Consider the following 19718-nt stretch of genomic DNA (forward strand, 5'->3'; position numbering starts at 1 on the left):
TGCGGACGAGACTAGGATGAAGGGCAGAGGTGGAGACTGAGCCTGAAACAAGGAGCTGGTGGAGGGCTGGGTGTGAGTCTGGGGGGTGAATGAGAGACAAGAACCCAAAGTTGGTACTGGGGCTATACGTGGGCTGGTTGGTGACTGGGAAAGGACCCAAATGTGCAAGACTGGGACTGGGATGTACAGCTAAACTATAAGTGAGGAACTGAAGGAAATTCAGATGAGGAGCGCTGTGGGTTGGAAGGAGGGAACAGGATAGCAGCAAAGGTAAGCCCAGTATAGCTACCGACCCACCAACCGTTCGAGCTGACCTAGTAACGGGACACCTGGAGGGGTTGAATGTGTTTAAGTCACCAGGTACTGATGATTTCATCCTAGGGTGCTTAGGGAACTAGCTGGAGTCATAGTGGAGCCACTGGCACAACAGTTTGAGCACTCGTGGCGCTCAGGACAGGTCCCAGAGGAAAAAGGGCCAATGTGGTCCTTATTTTCAAAAAGCGGAGGAAGGAGGAACCGGGTAGCTATAGGCTGGTTAGTCTTACCCGTATCCTTGGCAAAACCTTTGAGAAAATTGTTAATGGTCACATTTATGGAGGACCAGCGGGTAAAATAATGCTAAGGGGCAATCAGCATGGGTTCACAGCAGGCAGATTCTGCCTATTTTTTTTTTTTTTATTATTATTATTTTTTATTTCTAACCTGATTTCATTTTACAACTGGGTCACAAAATGCTTGGATGAAGGAAGAAAGGTAGATGTTATTTACTTAGATTTTAAAAAAGCCTTTGACACAGCATTGCACCCAATTCTTATAAATAAACTAAGCAGTTGCAATACAGATTATTAGTCCAGTGGGTAGAAAATTGGCTTATGGGACGTACCCAGAGAGCAGTGGTGGACAGGTCAGTCTCACCTGGAGAAATGTGGGCAGCAGAGTCCACCAAGGCGCTGTCCTTGGACTGGTACTATTCAATATCTTCATTAGTGACTTGGACGAAGGAGTAGAAAGCACCCTGTCCAAGTTTCCTGATGACATCCAACTATGGGGGGAGGTACATAGACTAGATGGCAGGGAGTGAATCCAGGTGGATTTGGACAGGGTGGGAAAACGGGCTGAACACAAGAGGATGCAGTTTAACAAGGAGAAGTGCCATGCGCTGCACCTGGGGGGGATGAATCATCCACACTCCTACAGCCTGGGAGGGACCAGTCTAAGGAGCACAGTTGCAGAAAGGGATTTTGGAGTCATAGTCGACTCCAAAATGAACATGAGTCACCAGTGCGAGGAGGTAATAACTAAAGGTAACCACATCCTTTCGTGCGTAACTAGGTGAATCACAAGCAGGTGCAGGGAGGTGATCCTCCCCCTCTATGCGGCACTGGTCAGGCCGCAGCGGGAGTACTGCATCCGGCTCTGGGCGCCGCACTTCAGGAGGGATGGGGACAGCATGGAGAGGGGCCAGAGGAGGCCACTCATCTGATTAAAGGCGTACAGAAAAAACCCTATGTGGACCAATTGGGAGACCTGAACCTCTTCAGTCCCCGCAAGAGGAGGCCGAGAGGTGATCTCATGGCCACCTACAAACTCATCAGGGGCAAGAAACAGGGCATACAATGTTTACCAGGGCACCTGTCAGGGTCACTAGAAATAATGGCCACAAACTGGTAGAGAGCAAATTCAGACTGGACACCAGGAGAAAATTCCTTTGCCAAAATATGGAATAGGCTTTCAAGGGAGGTGGTGTTGTCTCGTTGGAGGCATTTAAAAGGAAATTGGATAGAAACCTGGCTGGGGTCATCTGACCCCAGCGCTCTTTCCTGGCCAGGGCAGGGGTCGGACTCGATGATCTCATAGGTCCAGTCCAACCCGACATCTATGAACCTGGGAAAGGCAGCGGAGACTGGAACACGGGCCTGAGGGTGGACTAGGCTTGGGGCTTAGATGTGGAGCCCAGGTGGGGCCAGACCAGGACTCGGGACCTGATGGGGTGTGGAGAGGGGACTTGGAGCAGTACAAACTCGAGGGTCCAGAGGTGGAAAGCCTTGTAACCGCTGGACATCCTCCTCCTTGAAAGTGTTTGGAGCCCCCATCAACCTCCCGCTGCCAACTGTGACCAACAAAACAAAGCCCCAAAGCAAAGGATCCATTCAGCGGAGGGGGAAAAGAGCCTCCAGGCTCCTCGAGACGACCCTGATGCCCAAGAGTACCAGCTACTCCCAAAAGCATTAATACTGCAAAATCAAGCCTTCAAAAAATTAGAAAGTGCCTTAAGAAAATCCATGGCACCCAAATTTGGCTCCCTTTAACTTAACTACCTGCTCACCCTTTTTTTTTTTTCAGAGTACCCCTGCCTCCACCATTGCACGGGGAGGATGGCATTAACAGGGGCTCCTGGTTTTCTCTGATAAAAAACCCCCAATTTTTTTCTGATTTACAAAACACAACCAAAACCGAAAATCCACATTTTTATATATAGTGGTGTTTCGTTTTAATCATGGAAAAATATATAGTGGCCTTTCATTTTAATCACGGAAAAATGTAAATGGGGGGGAGGGATTTAAATCAGAACATTTTGGATTTTTTTTTTTAATTTGAGAAAGGCAGGACCCCTGCTCATAACCAACAACTGAATATATCTCTATCTCCTCATTTTTCTTACAGAACCCCCTAATGAGCCTCATCTTCCACAGTCGGGGACACTCGTTGCACCTCATTTGCTCCCAGGTCCTGCAGCAGCCTGGAGTTTTCTTTCTGGGAAGTGATGTTGCTTGTAGCCTGTGATGCTCCTTAAAGCCTGTGTTGCTTTAAGGCCCCTCCTGATTTAGCAGTCAGTCAGCTTCAGAGACTGCCTCTTTGTGCAGCCTTGCCTGAAGCTGCCGCACAAAGCAAGAGGCAGGAGGCTTGGCAGCGTGTGCAAGCTGGGCGAACATGATCTCTGTGCTGGAAAGCGTGTTGAAGACCGCCTTGTCCTGGCTGCATGTGGACATTTACCGGGTTTTTCACCTGGCCGCTGTGTTCTGCCTGACCTGCGTGTTGCTAAAAGCCAGCCAGCTGTATCACCGGAGGCAGGAGTTGCTCAGAGTCTTTGCCAGTTTCCCAGGCCATCCCACCCACTGGCTGTACGGCCATACCCACCTGGTAAGAAAACAGCATCCCTTGGGGAAGGCGATCTTTAAAAATGAATGAAATGGGGAGCAGGAGGGAGTTGCAATGCGTGTGTTTGTGTCACTGATGATGTTGCTTTGATCTTGGGGGAAGGAGGTCTCTGATGCCGTTATCCGTGAGAAAATTCTCTTTCCGGAGCATAGGACAATCTTAATTTTTTCGTGTGACCATGCATCTCATTTGTATTAAGCCATACACAATGCTTCCTTGACCTTCGTTAGCCAGGGATGCTGTGTAAAGAGCAAGACTCACAACAAAGAGGTAATTTTCAGTTGGGGGTCAAGGCGGGGTATGCTTGTTATACAGGGTTATGAGCCAGCTGGGGTAAGGCAGCATAGGTCTACTGAAATCAGTGCTGGATTATACCCACTGAGGCTCTGGTCCCACATTTCTTTGGCTTTGAATAAGCAAAAAGCAAAGAACAAAGCCCCTGCAGCATTTTCCAGCTGTGCAAAGACACCGTGTTTGAAAGTGTTCCTGGTTTCTGCTCATTAATGGTGCCAGAGTTCAAAGGTATGCTGTTATCTCTGCTGTGGGAGTGGAGTTTATACCCTTGCCAAATGAAATATTTGATATAGCCCTGTGACTATACATGCTCCCGTGCTTGCCAGCCAAGGCTGCAGTCCTCCAAGGGGATTGCAGCATATTTCTATCCATGTAACAAAAAAAAAGGCAAAAGAGGGGTGGGAAAAAAAATCAAAGATACAGAAACAAGAACCACACACAAGATGCTGCATGATTAAAACAAGAGATGCTCTGCCAGGAACTGTGAATTCAGTATTGCATGTGAATGCAGAACAATTATAACAATTAGTATTTGGCTGCTAGGGTGATGCATCGTCTCCAGGAAGAGTCAGTGAAGAATCTTCTGACATCCGCCCGCGGAGGCGAGGGATGTGGTTTTCTCTACAGCAGCTGTCCTCAACCTTGTTTGATTCAGGGCACTTCTGGATAGACTCAAAACAGCCCTTAGAAAGTGCCAGCTCTTAGTTTTCACTCCTGTTTTGACTACAGAAAAATAATAGAGTAGTCTTTCTGATTACAAACAACTCAGAGAGACCACAGCTAAGGATTTCTATAAATTTCTGGGTTTATCTTGTGTGCACACCTAACAGTGCTAACAGCATGTAGCACCCTGTGGCCTCCTTAAAAGGATATATTACAAGGAGCTGGTTGAGAAACACTGCTTTAGAGAGCTGACAAGTGAGGACGGGGACCAGTTTTATGAATTTTACTGAGTTGCCAGTTAGATTTAAGAGCTGAATTTTTTTTTTACAGTCAAGTCAGCCAAATCAATTCCAAATACAGGCGAATCATTTGAGAGCTGAAATCCAAGCTTGGTTTGCCAATTTGACAAATATTATGCTCAGTGCTGGCATGGAAATTCAGCTAAGGTACCCTCTCCCAGTCGAATCCGGAGAACATCTGCTCACTATTTTATGGCGAGGTTCTTTCCCACCCAGCTTTTTCCGTAGAAAAATATTTCTCGGATTAGGACGCTTGGTGTTCTGAATCAATCAACACTTGCTTAATTCTCCCCAAACTATTCATTTTGAGCGTGACGGTTATCAATCTTTAGTACATCTGTTACACTTCAAGTCATTCTCTCAGGAGTCAAGTTGTACTTAAGTCACTTATCTGCTTACGTTCCTGTGATGAAATGCACTAGTTTAAAAGAGCAATTGGTGCAATTTATTAAATCTCTCCAGGCCAATTGGGTTTATCAGGGAGGATGTTACAACCTGAGATAAAATCTGAAGTATGGTCACCTGAGATTTTTCTAGAAAGTGTATAGACTCAATTAAAGTTTGAGTTTAGGCTCTATACAGTACTTTAGGTTATAAAGGCTATATAGAATACTATAGAGCAACAAACTATATGGAAACTCAACAGGAATTGGGACATAAGAATCACACAGCTTATCCATGGTTTTTAGACAAGGTGTCTCACAGGATGTGAATGATTGTCTTCCAGTTACATCTAGTGAAGGTTTTAGGTGTCTAAGGGCACATCTACACGTGCATTTAAGCACAGCTAAATTTAATGTGCATTAAGCTAATGTGCATTAAGCGATTTTTGGCAGGTGTCTACACATGCAGAGAGTTGGCACTAAAGTTAGTGCCAAGTCCCTGCAGCCCTGCCATGTGCCTCTAGTGGCTGGGCAGACCCAGCACTAAAGTTAGTGCTGGGCCGCATCTACATGTGCATTGATATGCTTTAATTAATTGCATCTCAGCAGGTATCAAATTTAGGCACAATTAGCTTAATTTCACCATTTTTAATGTGCATTAAAGGCACAGGTAGGCATGCGCCCTTAATGTGCATTAAGTTAGGCTAATGCACATTAACATGTCTCATGTAGATGTGCCCCAAAAGTTACTGCTTGGCCCCTGGTGTGAAATCTAGATTCCTAAGTGAGGGGCTTAGGCTCCCTTTGCTTTCCACGGGGAGAGTTCATTGCCTCAATGTTGGATCCAAAACAGCCAGCCTGGCCCCCAAGCAGGGACCCACCTTCAGCTGGTCAAGATGAAACTGAGGAGAAGGGTCTGCATAAAATCCCGACCCTCTCAGTCTGTCTTAGTCAGGGCAGAGGGGAGGCACCTTATGCGTGAACAAGGCTCTCTCTCCCTTTAAAGCACACCCACACAGAAGGAGCTGGTGATATCGCACTCATTTTAATTAATGCTTAGCTGCTACAGGGTTTGCTCAGGAAGCAGGAGCCCTGGGTACCAAGTGCCTCCTCCAGCACATCTCCCAGAAATGCCCTTGCTGTCTGGGACTCTGCACAGGAGCACTCTCCGTGTGGGACCACTTTCCACACTTCCTAAGGAAGTTGTTCCTGTGGGCAGCAAAGAATTCAAAATACTCTATTAGGAGGGGGAGAGGGAGAGAATTGTATGAGGAGGCAGGATATTGCAGCCTAATGGGTGGGACACTCACTGGGAGACGTGAATCCTGGGGTCTGGTCTCTGTCCCCAAGAGGGTTTCCCCTCAAACAATCATGGAACAAAATACAGAGAGGAGAGACTGGCAGTAAACTGACTTCCGTGTTTAACTTACTTCTGTGAAACACAACTGGAACCCATAGCCCTGAATGAATCCTTTTGTTTGACACAACACTAGACCCCTTATTTCCAGCGATCCTTTGTGATAGACTATTCCATTGTCTGGCTCCCCTCCTGCCAACAGAGCAAGACCAAGTTGAGCTCGTTTAGTGAATGAGCTTTACTTGGGGGAAAGCAATCCTTTGTTTCCTGCCTCATTTATTACTACTGACCCAGAAGTATTCGCTCAGTGGCAAGCTAGTTATGTTGGGAGCACTTTTAAGACAGGTTGAGCAATCCAGCACCAATCTGCATGTATCAGGTGTGGTCGCGATGACACAGATTAGCGTGTCGACCAGTTTACCAACTGTTTAGCTTCCCTTTTGGCTGGAAAGCTGCAAAAAGCATGACCTACTTTGAACTGCAGGAGAGTGTACTATGCAGGAAGCTGAACATTTTCCAATCTGTAGCTTTTCTCAATATGCCTCTAATTCAGCTGTTTCAGTACTTTCAGGGCACTGACATTTTGCTATCAGGGACCTTTCCATTGCTTAGTCTGTCCAGTGTCTCCCTCAGCTGCCCTTTCAGTGGCAGACCGTTGAATTTTCTATGGATCAGGAGTAGGAAGTGAGTATACCAAATAGTTCCCCTATTTTTTGCTGGGCTGGCTTTGTTTATTATGGATATATGACAGATATTGCACTGAGATCTTTGGGTGTCAAATATGCTTTGACTAGATGATTAGTACTGAAAAGCTCCTTTTCTCTCACTTAATTAAGAAGCTTTTGCTCTATTCCCCTCTGAAGGACACAAGATAAAGTCATGAGATACACCTTGTACACTCCCCTGCTGTTTGTTAGAAAGAGATGAATAGTCACCTGCACTGGAAACACCTTGTCTGAAGAAACTTCTTTGTACGAGACGAAATAGGATATTTGATGCTTAGGAGGAATCTATTATTAGTTGCAGGATAAGCACCTCTCAGAATTATATAGGGGTGTAAGCTCTCTCTCTCCCTTTATCTAACCACAAAGACCCTGTCAAAGCAAACCTGCTCGTTTGCCTATGCACAGTGGTCCCTCATGCTCTGGGGGTTGAGAAGTGTTTCAGAATCATGTATGCACCCGGCAGGCTTCGAACATCCGGTCCCGTGCTGCCTGGCTTTGGGTGTGTAAGCTCGCCCGTCGCTCTGTCCCTGAGGTGGTATAGCCCGGATGCGTTGCCCTGGGGTAGCCTCACACCCAATCTTGCCTGCCACAACTTTGATCGTCCTTTCAGTGGTGGGGTTGACTACTAGGGCCTCTCTGGAGTCAGGAATCTTGGGACGATGCTCTTCTGTGAGGCTCCAACCTCCCCTACACCTCACCCTAATACCTAGCCTCGCCAAGTTGACGTTTCCGGGCCCAACCCTCACCTCTTGATGTGATGGGCCCTCTGCCACAGATATGAAGCTCTATCCTGACCCCGAATCAGGCTGATTAGGAGACCCTCTATGGCCTTCCTCCCTACCCCTCCAAAAGTGGGAAACAGAACAACGAAAAATTAAGAAAACACTACCAGTAAAAATCCCTGGCTTCAAACAAAATTGGGCTCCCTGGCCCGGAGAATTCCTCTCCCTATTAACCTTGTCTAAGGCACACCTCTGTCCGGTTGATGCCTCCTGAGTGCCGCACGGGACTACTACTGGTCCCTCCAACTCAACCCCACTCGGTCCCTCGCCGAGCAGCTCAGCCTGATAGGAGCTTGCTTCCTGCGGCCCCTCTTGCTGCTTAAGCTCTCTGCTCCCCGTCGGGGTAGACTCCGGGAGCCTTCCCAAACCCATGCTGATCCCACCTGGATTGCAGGGTCGCCTTCAGTCACCTTCTTTTCGGGGCCGCCCCCGCTGTCGGCTTCTTCATTCGGAGTCCTTGGATTTTCTCCCTTGGTTCCGTCGCTGCGAATCAGGGCATCTACTGCCTCACCACTGGCATCCTCCCTCCGGCAGCCTCGGGGTAACCTCTTGCCTCGTGGAGAGTCGTCTGGATCCCCCTCATCTCCGAACGGGGCTCCAAAGGCACCTCCTCTGGCAGCTCCACTCTGGCTCTCTCCCCCTTCTCCTTCTCTTGGCTTGCTTTTTATTGTCACGTGCCGGCTCCGCTCATGATTAACCGCAGCTGGCTGCAGTTTCAAAAAGATGTGGCTAATCAGCCACATGGGTCCCGCTGCCTCTTCCGGTCTCGCCGCGGCGTCAGCTGCAGGTAAGGGAATCTCCGTTTCTTTCTTGCTTCCCTCACCTTCCCTGTTGTTTTTTGGATCCTGGGACTCCCCCTTGGCCCCTCAGGGTCCATTTTCTGTAGTTTCCCTGTGACAATGTAAAAAAGTAAAACTATTGCTTACTGTGTGATCCCAGAAAGTTAAACTTCCAGAGGTCAAACTTAGGCTAGAAATAGATGTTGCCAAATGAAGTGGATTGATGGATCCACTTTGTTGGGTGACGTGCATGTTGCCCATCGTCCTACCCTTGATGGTGTGGAAGAAGAGGTGATGTGATCTCTCCCACTCCCCCTGATCACAGGCAGGTGCTCTGGGGGCTTAAGCGACCTTCAAGCCCCTAGACCACCTGTTTGAGGTATCTGGAGAGTAGAAGCAGCTCAGGCTGTTCCTACTGTCCTGCCACAGAGCTAATAGATATCTGCCACAATAAAGTGGACTAGTCTGTTACTACCTTTTGTCATACTACCGTTGATATGGCGTGATGAAGTATAGCGACTGCTGTTTGCTCACAGTTTGTGCCACCATAAAATTTTTTATGGTGACACAAATGAGACATCAGGCGAGGTGTGTTTCCACCTTTATTAATCCCAAATAGGTTCAAATAGAGACCTCACCCAGCAGGGGGATCACTGCCAGCTGCCCTCCCCCCCAGCTCTTTTCAAGCTCCCTGCCCCCGATTGGGAAGCTGGGGCTGGGAGCTTCCTGCTGCCGGGGCAGGGGACATTGTCCCTACTGGGGATCTGCCACCAGGGTCCATCCCAGCAGCAGGCAGCTCCCAGGGGCAGGGAACAATCTCTCAGCTCCCACCAGGAGACAGCTGTCATTTGGCCCCATGCTCCCTCCCAGCCCCTGGTTTAGCACCCACAGGGAGCGCACCCACAGGGAGCCAGAGCAGGATGGGAGCAGCCCTCTCCCAGCTGCTTTCATTGGGAGCAAATCTGCTCCTAAATCCATGCATGTGTAGATGCCTGCCCAGGTAAATTACTCTAGAGTAAACCCATCCAGCAGCAATTGCACCTGTAGATGTGCCCACTGAGTCTGTGATCCACCAAAACCCCCATCTTTTTCTCACCCAGCCTGTTATCTCCTATACGGTAATTGTACTTTTGATTATTCTTCTCTGGCACCTTATGTTTGTCCGCATAGAACTTCATTTGGTTGTCTCTAGTCCAGGTTTCCACATTATCAGGATTGTCACTGGTAGGTGTTATAGGGCTTTGGCCCTTTCTTGCTTGGTGCCTCGCTCCCCAGCTATGTCAGGGTGATATTCAAATTCGACACCACCAAGATGGTTCAGGTGCTGCTCCTCCTCTCCTGCCACGTCTTTGATATTCATTGTTTCTTTTTTCTTGGGAGGCAGTTCCCTGTAGGTGGCCCAAGGAGATCTCAACCTTGGGTTTCGTCATGGGGCTCCAACATCCTCTTTACCCTACCCTCACCACATCCACGGCCGGGGCGGACTCTGCTCTCTGCAGGTGTTATGCTGGGATGATCTTGTCTCATGCTCGCTGCCCGCCTCCATGGGTTGGATAGTCTTGGCGTCACTCCTCCCAAGGCTGTCCTTCATCTTTGGACTGTGACCTGGGCAACTAAGCATGCCCTGATCTGAGGTTAACTGTAACTTAAAAGAAAACTGAACGTAAGAGGTCAGCGCCTGCTGACGGGCTCCTGGGATCTTGTCTCCCAGGGACCTTTGGCCTTACCGAAGTCTCCACCATCCCTTTCTGCCTAGTAGAGGTTTGGAAGGGTCGGCTGTGCTGGCCCTCTCGGTCAGGCCCTTTAGGTCCATGTCCCTTCCTCTTCGAGCCTGCCTAACCTGTGGCTAGGCTGTTTGGGTCTCCCACACTGGGCTCCGTGGTCTCCCATGCCTCCCTCCTGGCCGTGCTGCCTGAGGGTGTCAGTGGCCCCTCGCTGGGTGCTCTGGTGGGGTTGTGGCCCTTCTCCTGGGCACCCTGGGGGACTGCTTCTCTCCAGTGGAGCTCCCCGGTGTCCACCTGCTTCTGGGGCTTGAGCTCCCTGCCTCACCTGCCAGTGTCCTCTGGCAGATGCTCAGCCTCCTTCCCCTGCGTCCAGGACTTGTGGTCCCCGGCTCTGCAGCCAGCGCCTCCCTGTCAGCCTTCCTTTCTGCTCTCCCCAGTGCCAGCTCAGTTGTGTTCCCAACTGCCTTTTGAGCAGCCCACGCTTTGCTAAGGCCGTGCCACCGGCGCCCACCGTTTCACAGGCTCAGGCAGCTCCAGAACTGCTGAGTCTCTCTCTAGCTGCTGTTTTTCTTTGCTCCTGCGGTGACTACCGGGGAGCATCGGGAGGGGTTCTGGGGTGGGTTAGGGGGGCTTTTGCCTCCCCTCTCACAGAGATCCTTCCAAATTCTACTCCTATCCTCCAGCGTGTTCATAGTCCTTCCCAGTTTTGTGTCATCTGCAAATCCTCTTGATAAATATTCAGGACTGAAACAGGGTTTTCTTAAAAGACAGGTGTCCAAACTAAGGGCTACAAATGGCTACATTTTGTGTAGATTAGGCACAAAAGAGGGATTTGTAATATACACCAGGCATTCGGTTATGCAATCATATGTAAAGTCATTTTCCTGTTAGACCCGCTTGGTGACAAATCATTATTTTACTCAGCGTTTAATAACAACCAACCCACCCAGACCCACCCAGCCCACACAGAAACATGTGCCTGACTTGCAGTAGAACCTGCTGAGCCTGGATCAGCCTTGTCAGCCATCTTTTGATCCATAGACAAAGCAATCATGGAAGATAATCATCTTCGACTGTGATGAACGACAACCAACATCTGCTGGGAGAACAAGTAAATTCTGAGGAACCATGCACTCTTTGTAACGGTCGTGTCCTAAAAATGTTGCCCTTCAGTTGACCATAGAAAGGTTACCTTGAGCTTGTTGGGGCAGTTGTTAACCAGCTATTATAATGTTCTTCTCTCCCTTCCCCTCCACTTTTGCAGTTTAAAAAAGAAGAGCAGACATTGGACACAGTGGAGGCCTGGAGCCTAAAGTACCCTGATGCTTTCCCTCTGTGGTTTGGAAGCTTCGTAGCATACTTGTGCGTCAGCCATCCTGAATATGCTAAGATTTTATTGACAAGACCAGGTAAGGGATGGCATAGCTGACTTCTGTATGACATGATTGCAAAGTAAAAACACTAAGCATAAGTTTCCAGGCAGTTATCTATTCACAGCAACAGTTGGTTAGCCACAAGGTTGCCCACAGCCATAGACTGCTACCAGCTTTGAAGTTCTGCTGGATGGTTTAAGACCATGAAACAGCTTGCTGGCTTCAAAAGCTGGATACCAGTTTTTCATTTTTTCCCCCCAGTACCTTGGTTGCAAAGCAAAACTTTGAGGTGCTTCAGGAAACTTACAGTGATAAAGCCCACTGAAATCATTTGCCCTCACTTACAATAGCCATAGAGTAATACTGTATTTTCTCACATACAACATGCCCCAAATAAATTATACACATCAAGACCTTTATAAAGGAAAGGATCGTGAACACCTGTAGAGTGAAGAACAATGAGCCATTATGTCAGTTAACTCCTTCCAGTGCCTGAACAACAGTAATACCACAGCCGCTGCACTGTAGAGCAGGAATGGAACCAAAGTGCTTGCACATCTGGACAGGGAAGTCCCCTTCCTTGCTAAATACATGCACCCCAATATTCATAGAAGTTAGGGGCTGGAAGGGGCCTCATGAGATCATCAGGTCCAACCCCCCTCCCCTCAGCAGTCTTTCCTGCCTAAGAGCACAGGGACAGGACCTGATCATCTCCTTTATAAAGGTCTTGATGGTTCATTAATCAAGTTAACTTTTCTTAGGCAGATAAGGTTCTTTGGGTAAATCCGGTATCTTTTATTAGACCAACTCAAATAGTTGGAAAAATTCTTCGTAGCAAGCTTCTTTTGCACTGGAGTGCCAGCACGTCGGAGCAGACAGTTAACTGAGTCTGCTAGAGTGTATCAAACAGGCTTTCGTTCGGGCACCCCACCACCATTTTTAAGTGCAGGGATGCTGATACAGGAAATGTGGTGGCACTTCAATTAATTAGAGTAGCTCCAAGAGCCACAGTCTAAAGTGCTGCTCCCCACCCCCAGAGCACATGTAACAGTGCTCATAGACCCACCCATGGAGACCAGTTTTCACCAGCAGTCAGGAATTCAGCTTTAGTTAAGCAGAAAAGGGAAAGCAAGTCAGCTGAAGGTTAAGTTCTGTCCCAGCTCTGTGCAGGCATAACTCTGGAAGAAGCTCATTTCTTCATTCTGCCATTCAAAAACAAGGTGAGGCTGATTTTGGGGGGAAAAGGTGTGTATTGTTTGTGAGAAAATAAAGTCTATCTAACACGCCTAGGGAGAATGTGGAGACAGCTGATGCATTTTAGGACTGAATAGCTTACACTGTTCCTATGTAGATATAGACTAACAGTTTCCTGTTATTCCGGCCTGGCATCTTTCATGTGGGAACTTCCCAATGGTGCTGAACTGCCATGTAGTCTTGATTCACAAAGTAGAAATGCTACTGATTCCACTTCGCGCCAAAGATTGCATCATATAATTATTCTTGGAAGTGCAAACCAGTAGAACAGCATTAATAAAGTACTGCTTCCTTCTCTCTTTCTCAACTGACTTTTACAGATCCCAAGGATAATATGAGTTATAAGCACTTAATTCCATGGATCGGTATGTATATTTGCCATCTTGTTCATATTCTCCATCAGAAATGTTTCTGAGGTTTGTCAAGAAAAATAGATAACACATAAATAGCCAATATGGCAATGCCTATTCCATGATGTACAGAGGGGGCCATAAGCTTTCTGAAATCACCATATTAGCTGAGTGTATCAAGAAAACATAGAGTAGATGAGGTTCATTACGCGTCTGCAGAAGGGGATATGCTGCTAGCTCATATGGGTAAGCAATTCTATTACATACTTTTAATCCAGGAAGGGCTGGCAATTGGAGAGGCTTTATGCTTCACTGCACAGCAAAAGCCAACAATTTAGCTGCTTGTTTGAATTAAGTCTAGAAATCTGGCTATGAATTTTACAAGAACAAGCGTCTTACCAAGTTGGAAGCTAGGTCTAATCAGGAGCTCCATTATTTCTGCACATCCACTTCAAGGAACGGATACATTCAGAGAAGCCTGAACCTGAGCAGCTGCTAAAAGCTAGTTTAACTCTTGGAGTGAAATTACAGGTTACAATTAGCTCTCATTAAGGGTGCTTAAAACAATCTTGAAAGTGCTTAAAACTTGAAAGACTGCTTGTTCAGGCTCATTAACTGATGCCCTTTGGGTATCTTAAAGTTACACCGCTTCAATGGAGGATTATCAGTCATCGATTGGCATTAGCTAGCTAGTTGCAAGCAAACTTCTGAGCAGTCTGCTGACATAAAACAACCAATTTGGAGTCCTCCAGCATCCCAGGATGCTCTGTTCCCTACCTTTCCCTGCTCCAAAGACACACTTTCTACCTTCCTGAACTCTGCGGCAGCTGAGGATCCCCAAGAGTGAACCATGGAGGACTGGGGGGGGGGGGGGGGGCTCCTTAGCAACCCCCCTCACCCCAGACAGCCTGCATGGCATGCAGGAGGGAGCTGCAGGCAGGCTCCACATCCCCCACTTGCAGCCCCACCACCAGACATGTGCTGACCCCCCTCCTGCTGAACCCGCCTTGCAGCCTATTCTGGCTTCCCCCAAGCCAAATGGGGCTAGCTTGGGTTCGGGTTTGGGTTCAGGTAGAGCCCCCCAGAACTTAGCCCTCTCCCACCCCCCAGGACTTATTGCAGTAAGAGTCTAGAACAGTGGTTTTCAACCTGCCTTATGGTCTGGAGACTATGCCTAAGGGGTCTGCAAAGGATGACTGTAATCAATCAAAAGTATATGAATATCTGTGCTTACAATTCAAAGGGGTCTGCACCTCCATGCAACATTTTTTAGAGATCCAAAAATGAAAAAAAGGGTTAAAACCACTGGTCTAGAATCTTTTATTTTTTTTCTCTCTCATAACTTCAGTCCAATAACTTCAGTCCAATAAAAATGCTTCTAAATAACTAACCTTTACATGATGCCTATGTCTTTCCAACTCCTGACATGCTTCTGCCCCTCTGACCTCCTCCCCTGAGCAGGGACAGCCCAGGCATCGGGGCTCAGACATGGCCCTATTCACCAGCCCTCTAATGGCAAGTCTGAGCAGTGAATGGTAGGGGGTATTAATCCTTCATGTGGCATTGATCCTTAGCTCATGATAATAACCTTCTTACCAACCAACATTGCTTACTATTAGCACTTGCAAATTTGAATATGTAATCTCAGCCTTATTAGCCAGAGGACTTTACTTGAGGTTAGGAGTGAAGGTTCAGAAAAGTTCTCATTTCTTTTACATGCAAGCCATATATCCACAGTAAAGCCATCACCTGGAGCGTATACCTCTCTAATCATGGTGAAATTTGATAAGGAGAACAATCTGGTTATGGTAGATCAAAGCTTTACCTATACCACTCAAAAACCCTCTGACTGTCATCTTGAAGATCTGAATTTAATTGCTTGTGTTTCCCCAGGGAAAGGATTACTGGTCTTACATGGTCCAAAGTGGTACCAGCATCGTAAACTTCTAACTCCAGGGTTTCATTACGATCTGTTGAAACCTTATGTGCTGTTGGTTGCAGACTCTACTAAAGTGATGCTGGTAGGAATTATCCTGGGTATCCTGTATACTAATATCCTATCTTTGTTTCTGATGAGTTCAAGACAAAGTATTGGTCCATAATATTCTTGCCGGGCTCATGTTAGAAGGCAACTGGAGAAATGTGGGCTTGATAAAATTGCTACAAAGTGGACAGATAACTGGCTCAATAAATGCAATCAAAGGGTAATTATAAATGGATCAAGAGCAGAATGGTAGCCAGTTTCAAGTGGGGTTCTACAGGGGTTTGTCCTGGGTCGATGCTATTTAACATATTCATTAATGATTTGGATGCTGGCATACAGAGCTTCCCGAGCAAATTTGCAAATGAAACAAAGCTGAGATGCACTGTAAACACTTTGGAGAATGGGAATAGAGTTCAGAGGGGTCTTGACAGGTTGGAAAGCTGGGATAGGGACTCCAGGATGGAGGTCAACACAGACCACTGTAAGGTGCTTCCCCCAGGGAAGAATAACCAGAAGCCTAAATACAGAATGGGAGATAACTGGCTGGGTGGCAGCATTACTGGGGCTCCTAGGGTTTTGGTGGCTCATGATTCAACATGAATAGGATACAGTTGTAACAAAAACCAAAAAACAAAAAACCAGAAGTAATTTCGGGCTGCATCAATTGGAGCATTAGGTGCAAGACAGGAGGTGATAATACCACTTAGCCTGGTGCTGTTTATGCCTCACCTGCAGTTTTGTACGTAGTTCTGGTCTCCACATTTTAAGAAGGATGCAAAGACATCAATGACAGTCCAGAGATAGGTGATGAAATGATAAATGGCTTGGAAGCTGTATGAGGAAGGTTTCAGAGAACAAGGCATGTTTCGCCTGCAGAAAAAGCAGTGAAGGTTCAATTCTTGCTCTATGGGAGCGTGATAGTCTTCACATCTCAAAGTCTTCTGTAAAGAAGAGGGAGAATAATTGTTCTCCCTCACTGCAGAGGGTACGACAAGAAGCAATGACTACAGGTTGCAGCAAAGTAGATTTAGAGTAGATACCAGGGGGGAAAAAAAAAGCTTTGTTACTGTGATAATGATGAGGCACTGGATGACATACTAGGGATCGGATGAAGGACCTTCACCACTGAAAGCAAGTGTACATCTGGAGTTGAGGAGCTGTCTTCTAGATGGGAGCTGTCACAGATCTACATCATCTGCGAGTTGGGGCTACAGGGGCCATGTAACATACTTCGACTGGAAAGCTTTATTTCCTTAATGTGGACTTTGATTGGAGTAGTAGAAGGAATCTTATGGTGTTTGGGAACAAAAGTAGCCTCTGGAGCTGCTGTATTTACAAAAAGAAAAGTTAGACACACCAGCACTTATAAAGCTATTACTCCACTCCTCATAGGTTTAAAACCCCAAATGCTCACCAACTTTTCACTCTTATTTAACAATTGCTTACTGCCGTGCTGTGGGATATTGCAGCAAGAGAGAGAACTGATGGCAGCTTTTCAGTCTGGAGGGCAAAAATCTGTGCCTTCCTGGGGCTGAATAACCTGCACTCTACCCCTGGACACACAACAGAGCTGCCCTTCCAGCCTCTCCCATGGCCACGGGCCATTCATCCATCAGAAAAAAAAAGATCAGGCCCCTTGCCACTTCTGCCTTCAGTAGGCACCTGTAGCCACCTGGACAATGACGTATATACGGCGTCAGAAAAATAAAACCCTAGGTCTCAATTTAGGGGACATAGAATGAAACCCGAAGGACTAAACCCTCGTCACATATACAGATGCCCCAAGTTGGACTCCTGCCTTCCTTTTATTCCATACTGGCATCTCTCATGTTTAATGCAGCTAATGAATTCCCCCATTTTTTTTGTTGCCTAGAATAAGCAAATAGTTAAAGATGTCACCGATGTATATTTAAAATGCAAGGTCAATGCAGAATCTGCAGAAATATGCACCAGACCAGGTTCAGGGATTTTTGCTTAGCTCAAACAGTCTTTGCCTTCACATGGTCCTTTATTTTCCCAGGCACATTTGCCTCTCAGGAACATCCCCAGCACAATTCAACACTCAATATCCTAATGTAACAGAGTCCATTTAGGGATCACTCATAGTGCTGAGTCTTCTCTAGCCCTTGAGAAGGTGCCTCTGGCTTCCTGCGGCTCGCTCCATGCTACAGTCCTCCTCCTCACGTGGTCTTTGATTCAGGGTCTGGGAAGAGACCAGGGGTTGGGAATAGCAGCACTATATCGGGGACCCAGCCACTGGCCTAGCAACTCTCTCCCTCTCTGTCTGCTTGTCTCCACTCCCCAGGAGCTTTTAGCTTCCTGTGGGCCAGCTAATTATCCTTTGTAGCTGGTCCACTTCTCCTAGGCAGCCTGCAATCAGTGCTTACTGCCTACAGCTGGGCTGCCAACCTGCTGTTGTCCGAGCTGGGCTGTAGTCCCTGCCAACCTGCAGCCTCCTACAGCCAGGAGTTTGCAGGCTGCTGGAAGCCAGCCTGCCACATGCACTCTCTCACCTCTGTCTCTATCTGGCATTAGGATAAATGGGAACAAGTGATCACAGAGGACAAGTCATTGGAGCTCTTTGAAGACATCAGTTTGATGACTCTTGACAGCATCATGAAATGTGCCTTCAGTTACCAGAGCAACTGTCAGATGGACAGGTGTGTACTTTGCAGTCGGGTGCCGTATCTGTTTTCCTCCCTGCCAAGACAGAGAGGAAGGGTGATTTTTGTGGTCAAAGCCCTGGACTAAGATCTGGCTTCAGTTCCCAGCTCTGCCGCAGACTCCCCGTATATTTTGGAATAAGATGTTTCATCTCACTGAGCTTCAGTTTAATTTGTAAAAGGCAGATAATGCAACACTTTCCCCTCCTTTAGTTTCTCTGTCCATTCAGGCTGTGAGTTCCCTTAGGCAGGGACACATATATACTCTGGATATGTATAATGCCTTGCACTGGTCTTGAATAAGGATTCCTGCAGCTATTATACTTTAAACAATAACAATCCACTCATCCTCCAAAGGGATCTAGCTGAACATTGGGAATCTTTATATTTTTACCCATCCCTTCTGTTCTTGGTCACCGTCTTTTGCTTTCAGATCCTCATTCCCTGCCCCATGTCATATTATTTTACTATAACTATATTACTTACTATCCTATAACTGAACACACCTCAGAGATGTTACATCTGGGTAGAAACAGACATTGCTTGATGTCACGTTTATGTAGTTGTACCAATTTTTACGGCAGCACGGTGAGCAAATAGATGGACCCACCCTTTGTCGTGCCACACGGAGCCAAATCAGTGGCTCGACAAGAAGTGGTAATAAATTCTGCTGCTTTGCTGCTGGAGACATCATTAGTTTTGTGGTGATAGAGTGCGGGCGGCCACGGCTGTTTGCAGTCTCGAGCCACCCTGGGCAGGGGCTCTGAGATATCTGCCCCTCTCTCTCTGCGTAAAGAGGCACTATGGGTAGTCTCAGGGCAACCTTTAGAAATGGAGAACTTGTGTGTTCCTTGTTTGTGGAGACCAGCTCCAGGGGTACATCTCCAAAAGTGGGGAAAACCCACACAGGTCCTGGCCCGCAGACCCAGGATCTGGGGAAGCTCCAACACCTTTGTTTCCATGCCAGGACCCACTTACCCAGACCCCAGCTTTCTCCACTTACCCATACTGGCCCCCGTACATCCCAGGGGCAGGCCTGGCTAAGTGGGGAAACCACTGGTGAGTGACCCTGTGGTCTGTCACCAACTGGCTCTCCACTCCCCATTTGGGGGTCTGCCTTAGCCAAAAGGGGGGCAGACCTCAAAGTCAGCTGTCATTGCCTCCTCTTTATCCCTATCACTGCTGCTAGTTGGGTCCAAACCCCTTCTAGCCTCTGCCCTACAACCTGCAAGGCTCCTCCTGGCCCAGCTAACAGTTGTACCTGTGTCCTTACTGGGTCTTGAACTCCAAACCTTCAGCTCTGCAGGCAAATGAGTCTACCAGGCCTTGAAACCAGCACTCCCAACCCACAGCAGACTAATTGCAGCAAAAGCTTTTGTCAGCTCCCTGCTATGCAACATTTGCTATGTTACATCAGTAACATCAACTAGGGCTGTGTGAAATTTCACTGGTTGTTTTGATTTGACACTGTTTTGACTCATTTTGAGCTTGAAACAGTGAAATTAAATTGAAACAAAGGTCTTCAAAACAGCCTTGAAACAAAACGAGGCTAGTTGAAACTTTTCAAAAGTTTCAAAACGTTTCGAGTTTCAAAGCAGCCAGCAGCGAGGTGGTGGGAGACAAGGGAGAACCAGGGCTGTGCTCCCAGCTGCAGCTGGAGCGCAGCCCTGGCTCGCCCTGTCTCCCACCACCAGGCTGCAGGAAGCTGATCACAGTGCAAGGGAAGGGGACTGAGCCCGGGCTCAGTTCCCCTCCCAAGTGCTGCGATTGGGCTGGGGAAAGGAACTGAGCCCGATGGCTCAGTTCCCCTCCCCAGCCCTAGTATTGGGCTGGGGATGGAAAGTCAGCCCAGCTGGGCTGAGATCCCAACCCCAGCCTGACCATTGCGGGAGGTCCTTATTAGCAGCATGCAGCCCTCAGAAGGGGCAG

At 47.6% G+C, this 19718-nt stretch overlaps 1 protein-coding gene across 1 annotated transcript in view; it reads left to right on the forward strand.

The window, feature by feature from the left end:
• Window positions 1-2860: 2860 nt before the first annotated feature.
• The window catches only part of LOC149863405 (cytochrome P450 4B1-like), a 29148-nt gene continuing 12290 nt past the window's right edge, over window positions 2861-19718 (forward strand). The window contains exons 1-5 of the mRNA XM_090048654.1: window positions 2861-3141; window positions 11430-11574; window positions 13113-13157; window positions 15036-15163; window positions 17662-17786. Of these exons, the coding sequence (XP_089904780.1) occupies window positions 2932-3141; window positions 11430-11574; window positions 13113-13157; window positions 15036-15163; window positions 17662-17786 (653 nt within the window). The 5' untranslated portion in view covers window positions 2861-2931. The remainder of the gene's footprint in view (window positions 3142-11429; window positions 11575-13112; window positions 13158-15035; window positions 15164-17661; window positions 17787-19718) is intronic.

This window comes from Crocodylus siamensis, chromosome 5, assembly GCF_052110815.1.
Source record: "Crocodylus siamensis isolate JL-2025a chromosome 5, ASM5211081v1, whole genome shotgun sequence".
In the NCBI taxonomy this organism is placed as follows: Eukaryota; Metazoa; Chordata; order Crocodylia; family Crocodylidae; genus Crocodylus; species Crocodylus siamensis.